The sequence below is a fragment of the Mytilus galloprovincialis genome, chromosome 2, assembly GCF_965363235.1.
Source record: "Mytilus galloprovincialis chromosome 2, xbMytGall1.hap1.1, whole genome shotgun sequence".
Lineage (NCBI taxonomy): Eukaryota > Metazoa > Mollusca > Bivalvia > Mytilida > Mytilidae > Mytilus > Mytilus galloprovincialis.
The window spans coordinates 65565455-65580483 of record NC_134839.1 but is presented as its reverse complement, the minus strand read 5'-3'; the positions used below and the strand labels follow the sequence as shown (position 1 = coordinate 65580483).

General features: G+C 33.6%; 1 protein-coding gene across 1 annotated transcript in view; it reads right to left on the bottom strand.

Annotated features, from left to right (window-relative positions):
- LOC143064140 (uncharacterized) overlaps window positions 1–15029 on the bottom strand; it is an 82393-nt gene that overhangs the window by 44035 nt on the left and 23329 nt on the right. Inside the window, exon 3 of the mRNA XM_076236761.1 lies at window positions 4182–4252. Within this exon, the coding sequence (XP_076092876.1) occupies window positions 4182–4252 (71 nt within the window). The remainder of the gene's footprint in view (window positions 1–4181; window positions 4253–15029) is intronic.

The following is a 15029-nucleotide window of genomic DNA, read 5'->3' as shown; positions in this document are numbered from 1 at the left end:
CGTCTAAACATCAACCCAACAATGTTAGATCTGTAAATTTGCTTTCGCAAATTTTTTGTTCTTCCCTCGCCGGGATTAGAAACCATGCTTCTGAGATATCGTTACACCAAATCGCCTGCACTAGACCACACGACCACCTGGGCTTATATATATATATATATATATATATCGGTTTTCTTACTATGTATTTCCTTAGAAAGGACTAGTACAATAATATTTTTCTGCTTTGAAATTAATTTCGATATTTGCTCAGAGTTACCCTATATTGCATATGTGAACGCATAACAAATCAAGAAATCCATTCGATATGAAATAATAATTACATAAGATGTATGTTTCATTATAATGCGTTATTCCGATTGGCTACACTGCAATCTCGCGTTATTCCTTAACCAATTTCATTACACAATAAAATGTATCATACACGATGACACGAGGTCCCACAATAGAGTGCACAGGTAAATTAAATAAAAACTTGATAAAAATCTTGTTTTCATGATCCTAGCTAAAAAATGTAATTTTAAGTATTGAATGCTTTTTTTTTTAACTTCATAGAGTTGTAAAAGCGTTGACCGTGCGCTCATTTTTAGAATGAAGCGATTCCGCTTCGGCTTGTACTTGAGTTAACGTTTTTACACCCCAAAAATGAAGTTCCAAAAAGAAGCATTCAATTCTTAAGGGGGTACAGAACACCTAAGAAAAGATAACTCTTACTCATGGTCTGATTCATTGCTACGTTTTAAAATCATGTGCAATATGCAAGCTTTTAAAAGATCATGATTAAAATGTTTACATTATTTCTAAGAGCAGCTGTACACCTATTGTTATTCATTTAATCTTTTAATCCATTTAAAGTTACTCATTTTCCATGAATGAATCTCCAAAGAGACATAATAGGGAACCATAACTGTTTTCGTTTTTTACTTGCCAATGCCTAGGTTTTACATAAAATGAAATAAAGTACAAAAAGTAAAAAGTCTAAGGATAATACCATTTGATTGTATTGGGGGGGGGGGGGGGGGGGGGGGGTTGAATTAAAAATTTTGTCCTGCATTTTTTTAGTTGTAATCATTGGGGAGGGGGAGGGGACCGGAATCATTTTTTTTTAAGCTCAGGATTTCGGGAACCGGGAATTCTTTTTTCGAATTTCGGGATCTCAGGATTTAGACTTATTTGAACTCGGGATTTCGTGTCTTTAAGCCCAGGATTTCGGGATCATGACCCTCCTACCTTCCCTTATCTAACGTCATTGTCCTGCATTTTTATTTTTCATTCTTTAGGGACCTACAATTTTTATTAATTAGTTTATCCTGAACTTGTTTACATAAATAATAATCTGCTTGTTATGCCAAATTACTGTTCCTGCCTTGGTTTGCTCAAAAGCCTGTCTTGCCCTTTTTCAAATTTCATCCAACTCTCCCTCCTCAAATGATAGCTCCCTCTCCCTCTGACAATAAAATTTTAACCAAATAAATAAATAAACCATGGACAACTATACAATGTTTCTGTTCGTAGAATGATCTTCACCAAATTGATTAAAACCGAAACTGAATTGACTCCACAATACATTTTTTTAAATCTTACATGTAGTTTTCAATGAAATACACTATGGGCTTAGTAATACACTAGTACATGTACCTATATCCGCTGACCTTATGACACACGGTGACTATTATAGAATTAACTGGGATTAATGCTGATTTGAACCTTCGGTATAAGTTTTATAGAAATATGGGAAGAATTGTACAACAAGACCTGATCGAGGGACAGATAATATTTTGCTACAATATAGATGTTTTTAACAAAGATCATGTTCATGGGATCAAATTGTCTTTTTGGATAGGGTTAATTACTAATTTGACAACTAATGAGTGAAAAACCTCTTTATACAAATCGTAGTAATGTAAAATAGGTTATGAATAATTTATAATTTTAAAATTTCTGGCATATTTTTTTTTAGTGCAATTGAATATTTTATTACAAGATCTATATTCATGTAAAAAGTTAGAAGATACCGAAGGGGATACTCAAACACCAGTGCATTATTTACATGTCACGGAACAAAGACAAAAAGAAGGAAAAAAAACATCCGATTCAGTCCACAAAACACTACACATTTATGCACTCTCACATTCATCTGAATAAAAAAAAAACATATTTCTAGTATATTTTTTCAAACTTTATCCTGACAGGACTGGTAATAAACGGGTGTCTTCTATTCCGTCCGCAATTTTCAGGAAAGTAAAGTCTATATTTAGAATCATGGTTGAAACTGAAACTACACATGTATGATATAAATAGAACATGTTATTTTTGCTTTATCAAATTTAAATTTCGAAGGGATAGCAAAATTTGTTATTTTTCTTTTGTTGTGCTGTTGTCCTGTTTGTGTATTTTTTCGAATTTTTTAATCAAATGCAATTTTGAAATAAATATAAAAAAAGAAAGTGTGGTTTTATTGCAAGTGACAAGTGAAAATGTTTCTTCTCAAGTCTCAATTCAAGATTATTACTGAATAGAGTAATCATTCTCTATAATAATAAGGGCCCCAAAAAATAATGTGAAACTTGTAATTTCCGTGCTTTTAACTAAAAACCAGTTGTATCTAATTTTCATAACCTTGAGCTCTGCAGAAATATTAAAAAAAGTTCTATGTTTAACGAACTTGATTTCACAGTATAAGGATTTTGCAGTCAGCTCTATTTCATCTCTCATGAGCCGTGGTTCTTTGAACGAATAGTTTTGTTCCTAAATTTTGAATTGTATAATTATGAATCTATTGACCAATAAAGTGAAAATCTTGATCATGTAAACATGTAAAGCAACTGCAAACTTTAAAGCTTCTCCCTATGTATCATATGTATTTTTGGCTTGTCATGGTTTCAATGTCAACAGCTCGTATCTCAAATCAAAAATCAATTACATCCTTTTTTTTGGGGGGGGGGGGGGGGGGGTATTGTTTTACCCCTGTCCATATGTCCTTCCGTCCGTCCCATTATTGGTATATAGTTATTTTGCATAACTCCTCCAACTGTTTGATTCCTAGGAATTTTTCACTTTGCTGTCTGTTGAGTAGTTATATATATATAAGTACGTACACTGCGCTTCAATAGAAACTATTCCTTTTTCAAACAATTTTATGTGACCACATGTCCATTATGAATTCCGTGTGCATGGAATGGGTTGACATGTCATAAAATGTGTCTATATTTTTGTATGGTCGATTGAAGCTAGTGTAATATGATTTTTAAAATAAATATGAATTCATAAATACGTAAAAGTCAGTGATTTTTACCAAAAAACACACAATTATCGTCCTCGAGGTCAAATTTCAAGGTCACATGAAGGTCAAAAATTTAAGAAGGCACATCACCTCATGATGATACATCCACATGCCAGAAATGTAAGGCCAAGGTCAAAAGGGAAAAAAGTAATGGCCTACATGATTGTGTTTTTCACGAAAAAAACCAAACATAAAGTTGACCTTGAGGTCACATTTGAAGGTCACAAAAAAATCATTATGATGCAAGACACTTAACCCCGTGATGATACACCCACATGCCAAATATCTAAGGCCTAGTTCAAAAGATGAAGAAAAATATGGCCATTATGTAGTATGTACTTTTTGAATAGATTTTGCTCTTATTTAACAAATTTGAGGGTGGGGCGTATTTTAGACTTAAATTCCAAAAAATCTAACGGACAAATTTTAAAAAGATTTTGCAAGAACAACCGACTAGTATAGCAATCCAATTGCTTAATTTTTTGAAAAAATTAAACGACACATTTGAAAAAAAAGAGAAAATTCTTCTTCAAATACCAGAAGCCCATCATTCACTTTTCGGGGCTGATTCTGATACCCCCTATTAAAGTTCGGGCAAAATTTTAAATCCGGAATAAAAAAACTCACCTCAGCTTTCATTATTAGCTATGTTATTGTCAATTTAGGAATAATTTTTTGAATTTTTAACATATTTAACCCTATACCTATATTTCAGAAACTTCCAATTTTGGCCTAAAAGATGCCTACGGTTCAAATCTTTTAAAAAAATTTACAAGATGTTTAGGTTGGCCTAGTTTATCAATGAAATAAAATTAAGAAAAATTAAACGACAGGATTTTTTTGGGGTATAGTGTTGGGTACCCCCTTAAAGGACATTTGTATATTTTTAAAAACTTACGAATTTTACAGGTATATCCTTTCCATTTATCGCAGCAGTTGGTCTCTGTGTAAAGTTTGGTATACGAACACCTGCATACATTTAATATTGCAATCATTTTTAATTATCAATTTACATGCACTAATTGTTTTCTTATTCCAAATAAACAAAATATATCGACGGTCTAAATACGACATTTTGTTAGAAATATCATAGCATAAATGTGTTTTTTCAATTGAAGACTGCGATTATATTTCAAAGTTGTGTGATGTTCAGAATTTTCACTTTTGCAGCGTTTTCGTGTATGATTCATGTTCCGATTCACAGTAGATACTTTTTTTTTATTCTTACTAAAAGAGGGACGAAAGATACCAGAGGGACAGTCGAACTCGTTAATCGAAATAAACTGACAACGCCATGGCTAAAAATGAAAAGGACAAATAGACAAACAATAGTACACATGACACTAAAGGTCTATGATCGTTCCCTTCAAAATCAGACCTAAGCTAACCTTTTGACAGCCTATAACAAACGGTTGAAGTAAACGTACTGACAGTGTATGTTATTTTAGAATGTTTAATAGTCATTCAAGCTAAAAACAAAATAGTAAAAAAATATACAATTAATGTGTACGGAAACAATCATGGCCTTGTCATAATTTGTTCGTTATGTAAATTGCACACTTGAGTACATCGCTGAGAATTTCTGTAATCCTATGATATTTTATAAATATCTCGCAATAATTGTACACTTTATAGTTATTAACATTCATTATGGACTGTTCTCCTGTAAAGGAACTTATCAGCGTTGACTCTAGCTTGTTCCAACCATTACTAATATATGGTTTCGAAATAATAAATTTTATAATGATTCCATATTGAACACAAAAACTGTCATGTTATGCCCATTTTCATTATATGATGTGCAAATATCCTTATATGACGTGCAAATATTTTTATATGATGTGTAAACATACTTATAAGATGTGCAAATGTACTTATATGATGTGCAAAGATACTAATATGATATGCACACATTCTTATATGATGTGCATACATACTTATATGATGTGCACACATTCTTATATGATGTGCAAACATTCTTATATGATGTGAAAATATCCTTATGTGATGTGCAACTATACTTATATGATGTACAAATGTACTCATTTGATGTGCAAAGATCCTTATTCAAATATGATGTGCAAATGTACTTATATGATATGCATATATACTTATATGATATGCATATATACTTATATGATGTGGAAATATCCTTATATGATGTGCATTTTCCCTTATATTATGTGCAAACATCTATATATGATGTTGTTGTGTCAGTATATTATGTGCTTGTAATCTTATATCATGTGGCTCGGTTAAATTCATTATATGATGTCGAAACGTCATTATATGATGTGCTGTCATCGTCGTTATGGTCAATAAACATGCTTACGATTACAATGATTACTATCTACGTCATAACTGATTCCGATCTGCTTCTGCGGAGTTACTAAAATGCCGCTCAAATCTGTTGCTATTGCGAGCGAATTTCAAAAGTGCATTTTAAAGATGAAGTTGGACAATGCAATTCAACAAATATTAACGTTTTAAACATTTCGGAGAAAGATTAAGATAATATAATACAGGAGCTAGTTGAAAAATATCCCGGCTGTGACGAATATATAATAAAACAAATGTTGGGGCCCTAACTGTAGCTTAATGTCCAGTTTGAACAAAAGCTCCGTGTTGAAGGCCGTAGTTTGAACTATAATTGTTGACTTTTACGCATTATGACTTGAATGTAGATTTGTCTCATTGGCACTCATACCACATCTTCTTATCTCTACTCATTGCAAAAGACACCAATGTACTCAAAGTCAGTTTTAAAAACAATTCATAACAATAGGTAGACAATTATCTACTCTTGAATAATTATACCGGTATGGATGATTGGTTGATTTTTTTGTTGATTGATTGGTGTTCAACGCCACTTCCAACACAATCATGCTAATACTCGGCGGTGAGATTATATTGATGGAAGAAGCAGAAGTCTCCGCAGAGAACCCCACAGAGAACCACCGATTTTCGGTAGTGAAAACTAATAATTCTTTTCAATTAAGATTGGAGTAAGGCTTACCTGACCTAAGTATTGACAGGCTAGAAAAAGAGTAGGTCGACTACTTACACCACTCAACCACCGAGCCCCCCTCCAAACACAACCAAAAAACATGGATTGAAGGAGATACGGAATGAGTTTCAACTCAGTTCAGAACATGATTTTTGTAAATTGTTTATCCCTTATTTCTAGACACATATTTTATCTTTTTCAGAAGGGAAGTGAAATAATTTGTTTCCATGGGAAATGAGTGAAAAAATAAAACAATTATGAAGTTGAAAAAAAAATAACCATGTTATCGAAATAAAAGTTTATTTTTTATAAAAGTTGAAAAATATGTTTGTCCTGAGCACAAGGAAATACACGTGCTTTTGTCAACACTAGATGATGCCTAACCAATCTGATTAAGATATAACGTACAAAAAATCTGTCTAACTAAAGCTTAAAGTTTGATTCCCAGTGTATATAACGATATCCTGAAATACTTTTTTAACAGTATCCGCTATGAATTTCTGATGTAGAATGACAAATAAACATACGAAAAAATCATGATTTTTGACTAAAATACGATATGATATATTATCGCTATTTTGTGCATTTTTCCTTTGACCTTTGACCACGTGGCGTTGCTAATGAAATTGACATGAAATTGACAGCGTCGTCATAGGTTAAATAGCGATAAACAGATTATCATTGGTCATCTCAACTCGATAGCTTTTCTCGCTTTCGCCGTGACCGGCTCAAGCGAGAAAATCAATCTCGTTGAGATAACCAACGATAATCTATAATTATATGTACTATAAATTCGTGATATTGTTAAGAGATGCGAAAAGGATTTCATCGCGCCTACAGCCATGCATGTGTAAAATTCATACACAAATAGATAAATATCGAGAATAGTTCATGAACAGAGCGTGCAAGATATTTAAAAGCCGCAGTTAATTTACATTTGCAGAAAAATGTACAAATGTCAAAACATTGTCTCTTGGAGTCTCGTTTAAACCATTTCATCATTGCAAGCAGGTATCACCAAAAAATAATATTTCAATCAAGTCTTAAGTGTTTTTAAAAGACATTTTATTGCAGCATAATTGCAACTTCGACCAGCATCTCTCAGCTGTACAGTTAAAAGCTATATTCAAAGCTAAATTCCTTATATTGTCACAGTTTCCTATTGTACTGTTTAATCAACACGTTATTGTAAGATTACATTAAGAATACTAAAAATCAAATCTTCAAATTGTATATGGCGGATGGGAACAGTTTCCAATTTGTTAGCCGGCATGACATAACTAGAGGCTCCCAAGAGCCTGTATCGCTCACCTGACTCTACTTTGGTTTTTGAAATCATATAAAAAAAAAGATAAAATTTGGCTACAAAATTACAAAACTTGGTCAGCACCTCATAAGGAACATTCATGCTATGTTCGGTTCCATTCCATTCAGTGGTTCTCTAAAAGAGGACCTTTTGTATGCATTTCCCATAGGGTCCTATGATAAACTAAACCCCCCACTGGCGGCCATCTTGGATGATGGATTGGCTACAAAGTAACAACACTTGGTCAGCATCTCATAAGAAACATTTATGTTATGTTTGATTTCATTCCATTCAGTGGTTCAATTTGAATGCATTTCCCATAGGGTCCTATGTTAAACTAAGTCCCCCAACTGGTGACCATCTTGGATGATGGATCGGCTACAAAGTAACAACACTTGGTCAGCATCTCATTAGGAATATTCCTGTTATGTTTTGTTTCATTCCATTCAGTGGTTCACTAAAAGAAGTAATTTGTATGTATTTCCCATATTGTCTTACGTTAAACTAAGTCCCCTGCTGGCAGCCATCTTGGATGATGGATCGGCTACAAAGTAACAATACTTGGTCAGCACCTTATAAGGAACATTCATGCCATGTTTGGTTTCATTCCATTCAGTGGTTCTCTAGAAGAAACCATTTGTATGCTTTTCCCATAGGGTCCAATGTTAATCTAAGTCCCCCGCTGGTGGCCATCTTGGATGATGGATCGGCTACAAAGTAACAACACTTGGTCAGCACCTCATAAGGTATATTCATGCCATGTTAAGTTTCATTCCATTCAGTGGTTCTCTTAAAGAAGTCATTTGTATGCATATCCCATAGGGTCCTATGTTAAACTAAGACCCCCTGGCGGCCATCTTGGATGATGGATTGGTTACAATGTAACAACATTTGGTCAGCACCTCATGAGGAATATTCATGCCATGTTTGGTTTCATTCCATTTAGTGGTTCTCTAAAAGAAGTCATTTGTATGCATTTCCCATAGGGACCTATGTTAAACTAAGTCCCCCGCTGGCGGCCATCTTGGATGATGGATCGGCTACAAAGTAACAAAACTTGGTCAGCACCTCATTAGGCACATTCATGCCATGTTTGGTGTCATTCCATTCAGTGGTTCTCTAAAAGAAGTCATTTGTATGCATTTCCTATAGGGTCCTATGTTAAACTTAGTCCCCCGCTGGCGGCCATCTTGGATGATGGATCGGCTACAAAGTAACAACACTTAATCATCACCTCATTAGTAACATTCATGCCATGTTTGGTTTCATTCCATTCAACAGTTCTCTAAAAGAAGTCATTTGTATGCATTTCCCATAGGGTCCTATGTTAAACAAAGTCCCCCCATTCATGCCATGTTTGGTTTCATTCCATTCAGTGGTTCTCGAGAAGAAGTTCAAAATGGAAAATGCTAACGACGACGACGACGATGACGGATGACGACGACGACGACGGACGCCAAGTGATGAGAAAAGCTCACTTGGCCCTTCGGGCCAGGTGGGCTAAAAACGGTGAATACAAGAACTTAACTGTATATATAATAACTAATATAGGGCAATAGTGCTGATCAAAAATAAAACCATTCCAGTCACTTTTTTCCGAAGTAATTGATATTACAAATAAGTAACAAGTTTCAGGTCCGCGGGTTAAAACAGACTGTATCTTGTAAACTTTATCAGATTACATACAAGTTCTAAAAATTCAGTCTAGAAATAAGGATTATACATAATTTGATACTCTTATTCAGCCATGGAACCGCGATAACGCGGGTGTTTTCTTTTCTAGTTTCAATAACAACAGCAAATTATGTTCGTGATGTTTTACTAACGAACGGTGCAGAATTATAACTAAATAAAAAATAGAAAAATAATCGACGAACGGTACACAGCGCACACCGTCCAGAATCATCTATAAATTGGTTATGTATACCGGTGTAAGTTCAAGTAAGCATCTTCGACTAGCTTGAATTTCAAATATTTAATTTCATCAATCTTAAATTCGTTAAAAGACTTTTATCAGTTGTCGCATGTCGAATTATCGCATAAACCAACATTGAAAATTCATCACAACCCCAAAAATTCCACATCAGAAATAAACGCACTAACAGTTATAATTCATCGCATTTATAGTTAAAATGAATCGCATTCAGTAATCAATATTATGGATTCTGCTGCTTTAATTACACTTTTATGGACTTTAATCATGTTATAATACATTAAAAAGTTACATTCTAATAAAATTGTGTTAAAAAATACTTTTAAATCATTTATTTTGTATTTTCAAAATGTAAACAAACGCAGTTTTCGCCATCATTCTTTATTCTACAATAGACATATTCGGATACGACAGTGAAAATTAATTAACTGGGTTCGCACTTTATACACACTGATTACAAAATCTGACAACACTTCCATTTTACTTTCTATTCTGGTAAATATAACATCAGCCAATGAAATTCAGCCTTTCACATTTTATTTAGGTGTATATAAATCCGATAAAACCAGAGAATTCCAATGGTCTTTAAACAGGAAATAGAATGAAACGTTTTGGAGAGCCGCGTAAGCATATAGCTTGGACACTTTGTTTACTGAGGCCTGGTGGTCATTAACGGATAAAAAGTTGTGTTTTAAAATTTTCTAAGTGAATCTTTACGGCGGTAGCTTTAAATATTTTGCGTTTATCTTGAAAACTACAATAGATTTAAAAAAAAATTAGTGCAATGTGTCTGAATATATTCTATAGTAAAGGTTTCATTTTGGCAATTTGAGCTCTTATGAGTTTTGTTGTTTTATTGGCTATTACCTTGATATTTAGAGAAACCTTTTTCTTGGTAAAATGGTGTAGACAAGAACAGATTTCAAAATAAGTAAATTATAATCAAGTTAATTCTCTTTCATTGTTGGCGGGGACGTGAGAGGAAATATGGGAATTTCTCTTATTTTTCACAAGTCAACACCTTGAAATAGGACCCCTTTCCAAAGACATAAACATTTCACCTCCCCCAAACAAATTAAAACGACAGCCAACAATAATACACACAAATTTCTGAACACTTTTGTTCGTTATAACATACAAACAAACAAAACCCGCACTAAATTCCTATTGCAAGATAAGTTTAAATTAATAAGTCAATAGTGTATATAGAACTTCAAGTGCGGAATTTTTTGCGACTTGGAGCTTAATGTGGATAATTAGCCGGTTATGGTATCATTAATAATTACCACACATTCATTCAATATTACTTGTTTCAAATGAAACATACTCTGCTAAAAGAAATTGTTGAAAATAAGGATTTAGGATTTTTATAAATAGTTAAGGCTAGTGGAGCGAGGCGTAAAAATTGACGTTTTTCGAGTCCATTTTTTTTACTGGGGGGAGGGGGTTACGATGAGGGTCGAGCACTGAACAGTTAGGGCAAGTATGAACACACCATTCAAGCTTGATACAGATCTGAATTTTAATTTTAGATATCTGACACATCATATGTTTGTGACACATAATAAATATGGTCTAAGATTTTAAAAAGTTGAAATTGGACATTTACCTATTATATTGTCCAATATCCAAAACTAAATATAGTGTTAGTTCAGCATATCAAAGAACCTTAAGAATTGCTTGTTTTTGGTCCCGTTTTTTTGTCTCCGAATTTGTAAACAGTTTCTGCCAAAAGAGTATTTACGGACAACAAACTCATCGCCATAACAATATACGGAGGCAGTTCTATAACTATAAACAATTGAATACCAGTAACACCGTTTTATTAAAAAAAAATAAAATAGAAATTAAAGGCTCCCTTAATTTCTTCCTATCCCCCTCGTTGAGGGGTTAATGCCCGGTCCATTATATTAGTTATTACCCTATCAATGTTTTATTTTTGTTAATATTTGAGTCTATCTTGAGAAAAGTGATATATAAAGAGAAATTGCACTGCTAAAATGATCAGCAATGAAAAATTTACCCCAAAAATCAACTGGAATTTCGTGTATTTATTTTTATATAAAAAAACGCTACGCTAGGTATAAAGATATTGACAAATATAAGCCTACAAATGTAGTACCCTTGTTAAAAAGTACGGAAGCCGAGAAGGGCCATTCAAACGACATCGCTATAGATATAGGAAGATGTGGTGTGAGTGCCAATGAGACAACTCTCCATAGAAATAACAATTTAAAAAGTAAACCATTATAGGTTAAAGTACGGCCTTCAACACGGAGCCTTGGCTCACACCGAACAACAAGCTATAAAGGGCCCCAAAATTACTAGTGTAAAACCATTCAAACGGGAAAACCAACGGTCTAATCTATATAAACAAAACGAGAAACGAGAAACACGTATATAATTATTACATAAATAAACGACAACTACTGCATAACATGTCGTAATAACGACATCGCTATTTATATAAAAGAATATGTATCATGATTGCCAAGAGACTAAATGACACAGAAATTAACAACTATAGGTCATCATAATGCCCCCAATAATTAGAAATGCCCCAGCATAGTCAGCTATAAAAGAGGGACGAAAGATGTACCAGAGGGAGACTCAGAGTCTCCGAAATGCTGTGTGGCAGACAATGTTATTAATTCATTATTAGCTCCCTTGGTAAAACTCCAAATTTCATATTTGATGTATTTCATTGTTTAATAATTTACATGAAGCTTGATAAGTATATATTTGTTAATTGCATAGCTTTTGCTATTTGAATTCATTGGATAATGATATTTATTTATATTGTAAAGTTTAACATTTGCATCGTCGCAAAATCTTTGGTTACCTTCTTTGGTTACCTTCTGTGAAAAACTAATATATATTATAGATCCCAATACAGTATAAGAAGATACCAACCGTGGAAGGGCTGTATCAAGGTCAAAATAAAATTGTATTTGTTGGAAGAATATTATGTGGAATTATATGAGGACTGACACTCAGTCCTACCAAGGCAAGCCAAGCTTTCCATCTCCCTTTAAATAATCGCAAACTACATGCCTTCTTGTATGAAGGGTGAATTGAAGTAACAATTGCTCTATTTCTACTTTCAAACGTTGGGCACGATGTTCCTATATACAATCACTAGGATTTAAAACAGAATCTTCGAAATTCCATCCGCAAAACAAACAAAAATGTTAGAAAACACGAACCAATATTAAAACAAAGTCAATATATATGTTTTAAATTATGTTTTTACAGCTCTTCATCATATACTAAGTAATATCTAGTATATTTGAGGATTAAAATAACAAAGCTATGTGAAAAAAACGGATGTTCAACGTTACATTTATGAAAAACTGTTTTAACTCTTATGTATAGTGATCCTATTTCTTATTCTCTGATCTTCTTGATTCTTGTAAGGAACAACGACATGTGTCGGTTCTTTGTGGCTTTAAAGCCGTTATTTTGCCAAATTTCATTTGACTGGGTGTCGTGATGAAAGTAATTTCTGTACTAGCGAAGCCGGAACTTTTATTCAGTATAAACTTTTGCATGAAATGGAGGTAATTGAAAGACGAATCCCAAACAGCGACAAAAACCGTTTCATCGAATTAATAAAAACCTGGGATTATATCAGCCGTTTTCGCGGACAATCCAGGAGTAGATAACTATATTTTAAAATGTATATCAGATGTTAAACACTACAGATGACTTGGGAAATAATTCTCAAGCCAAGGTTCAAGTATTTGAAGGGGTGCATTTCGACAACTTATGTGCCAGGAAAAATACAATTCTATTCAAATTTAACCAAGGGTAAAAATGTTCGACTTACTTGCAGAGTCTCAGATATATTTGTATTGGGGTTGAATTAAGATATAGAAGTTTTACAATGACAGATGATATCCACCTTGAAAGTTAAACATCCTATGATAAAAGTTTTGTACATCTAAAAGAAAAAATATTTTTTATATGGATAACCGTATACATGTACTTCCGTCCCATTTTCCCTTCCTACATTACTTGCGACAGTACTGCATTTTTAGTTGAAATAACTTAAAGGGTAAACATTATTGAATCGATTTCCACAACTTGAGGTAATTTATGATATAATGACATCACAAAACAAACAGAATCAGAATCAACCAACATATAAAAAACCTAATAAAACTTGCTAAAATTAATCGAAGTCAAAAACCCTCTTCGACGCCGCATTTTAAGTGTAACGTCGTGTTGTAGAAACATCGTGTCCAACGTTTGAAAGTAGAAATAGAGCAATCAATATTTCAATTCACCCTTATTACAAGAAGCCAAGTAGTTAGCGCCTATTTAAAAGGAGGTGGAAAGCTTGGAATGTCAGTCCTCATATAATTCCACATATGCCAGAAACTTTTTCATCATGTACTGACCCTGTTGATCTAAATGACAACATAATTGATTGTCTTATATATGCAGATGACATTGTTATTTTTGCTGAAACACAACATGGTTTACAAGAGAGAATGGATAAATTACAATTATATTGCTCAAAATGTGTTTAAATGTAAACCTTAATAAAACCTTAATAAAACAAAAGTTTTAATTTTTAATAACAAACCCGGAAAACATGTTGATTGCCCAGTGTATTTTAATAGATTACCTGAGCCGTATTTGGCACAACTTTTTGATATTTTGGATCCTCAATGCTCTTCAACTTTGTACTTGTTTGGCTTTATAAATATTTTGATATGAGCGTCACTGATGAGTCTTATGTAGACGAAACGCGCGTCTGGCGTACTAAATTATAACCCTGGTACCTTTGATAACTATTTAAACCACTGGGTCGATGCCACTGCTGGTAGACGTTTCGTCCCCGAGGGTATCACCAGCCCAGTAGTCAATACTTCGGTGTTGACATGGATATCAATAATGTGGTCATTTTTATAAATTTCCTGATAACAAAACTTTGAATTTATCGAAAAGCTAAGGATTTTCTTATCCCAGGCATAGATTACCTTAGCCGTATTTGGCACAACTTTTTGATATTTTGGATCCTCAATGCTTTTCAACTTTGTACTTGTTTGGCTTTATAAATATTTTGATATGAGCGTCACTGATGAGTCTTATGTAGACGAAACGCGCGGCTGGCGTACTACATTATAACCCTGGTACCTTTGATAACTATTTACACCACTGGGTCGATGCCACTGCTGATGGACGTTTCGTCCCCGAGGGTATCACCAGCCCAGTAGTCAATACTTCGGTGTTGACATGAATATCAATAATGCGGTCATTTTTATAAATTTCCTGATAACAAAACTTTGAATTTATCGAAAAACTAAGGATTTTCTTATCCCAGGCATAGATTACCTTAGCCGTATTTGGTGCAAATTTTTGATATTTTGGATCCTCAATGCTCTTCAACGTACTTGTTTGGCTTTATAAATATTTTGATATGAGCGTCACTGATGAGTCTGATGTAGACGAAACGCGCGTCTGGCGTACTTAATTATAACCCTGGTACCTT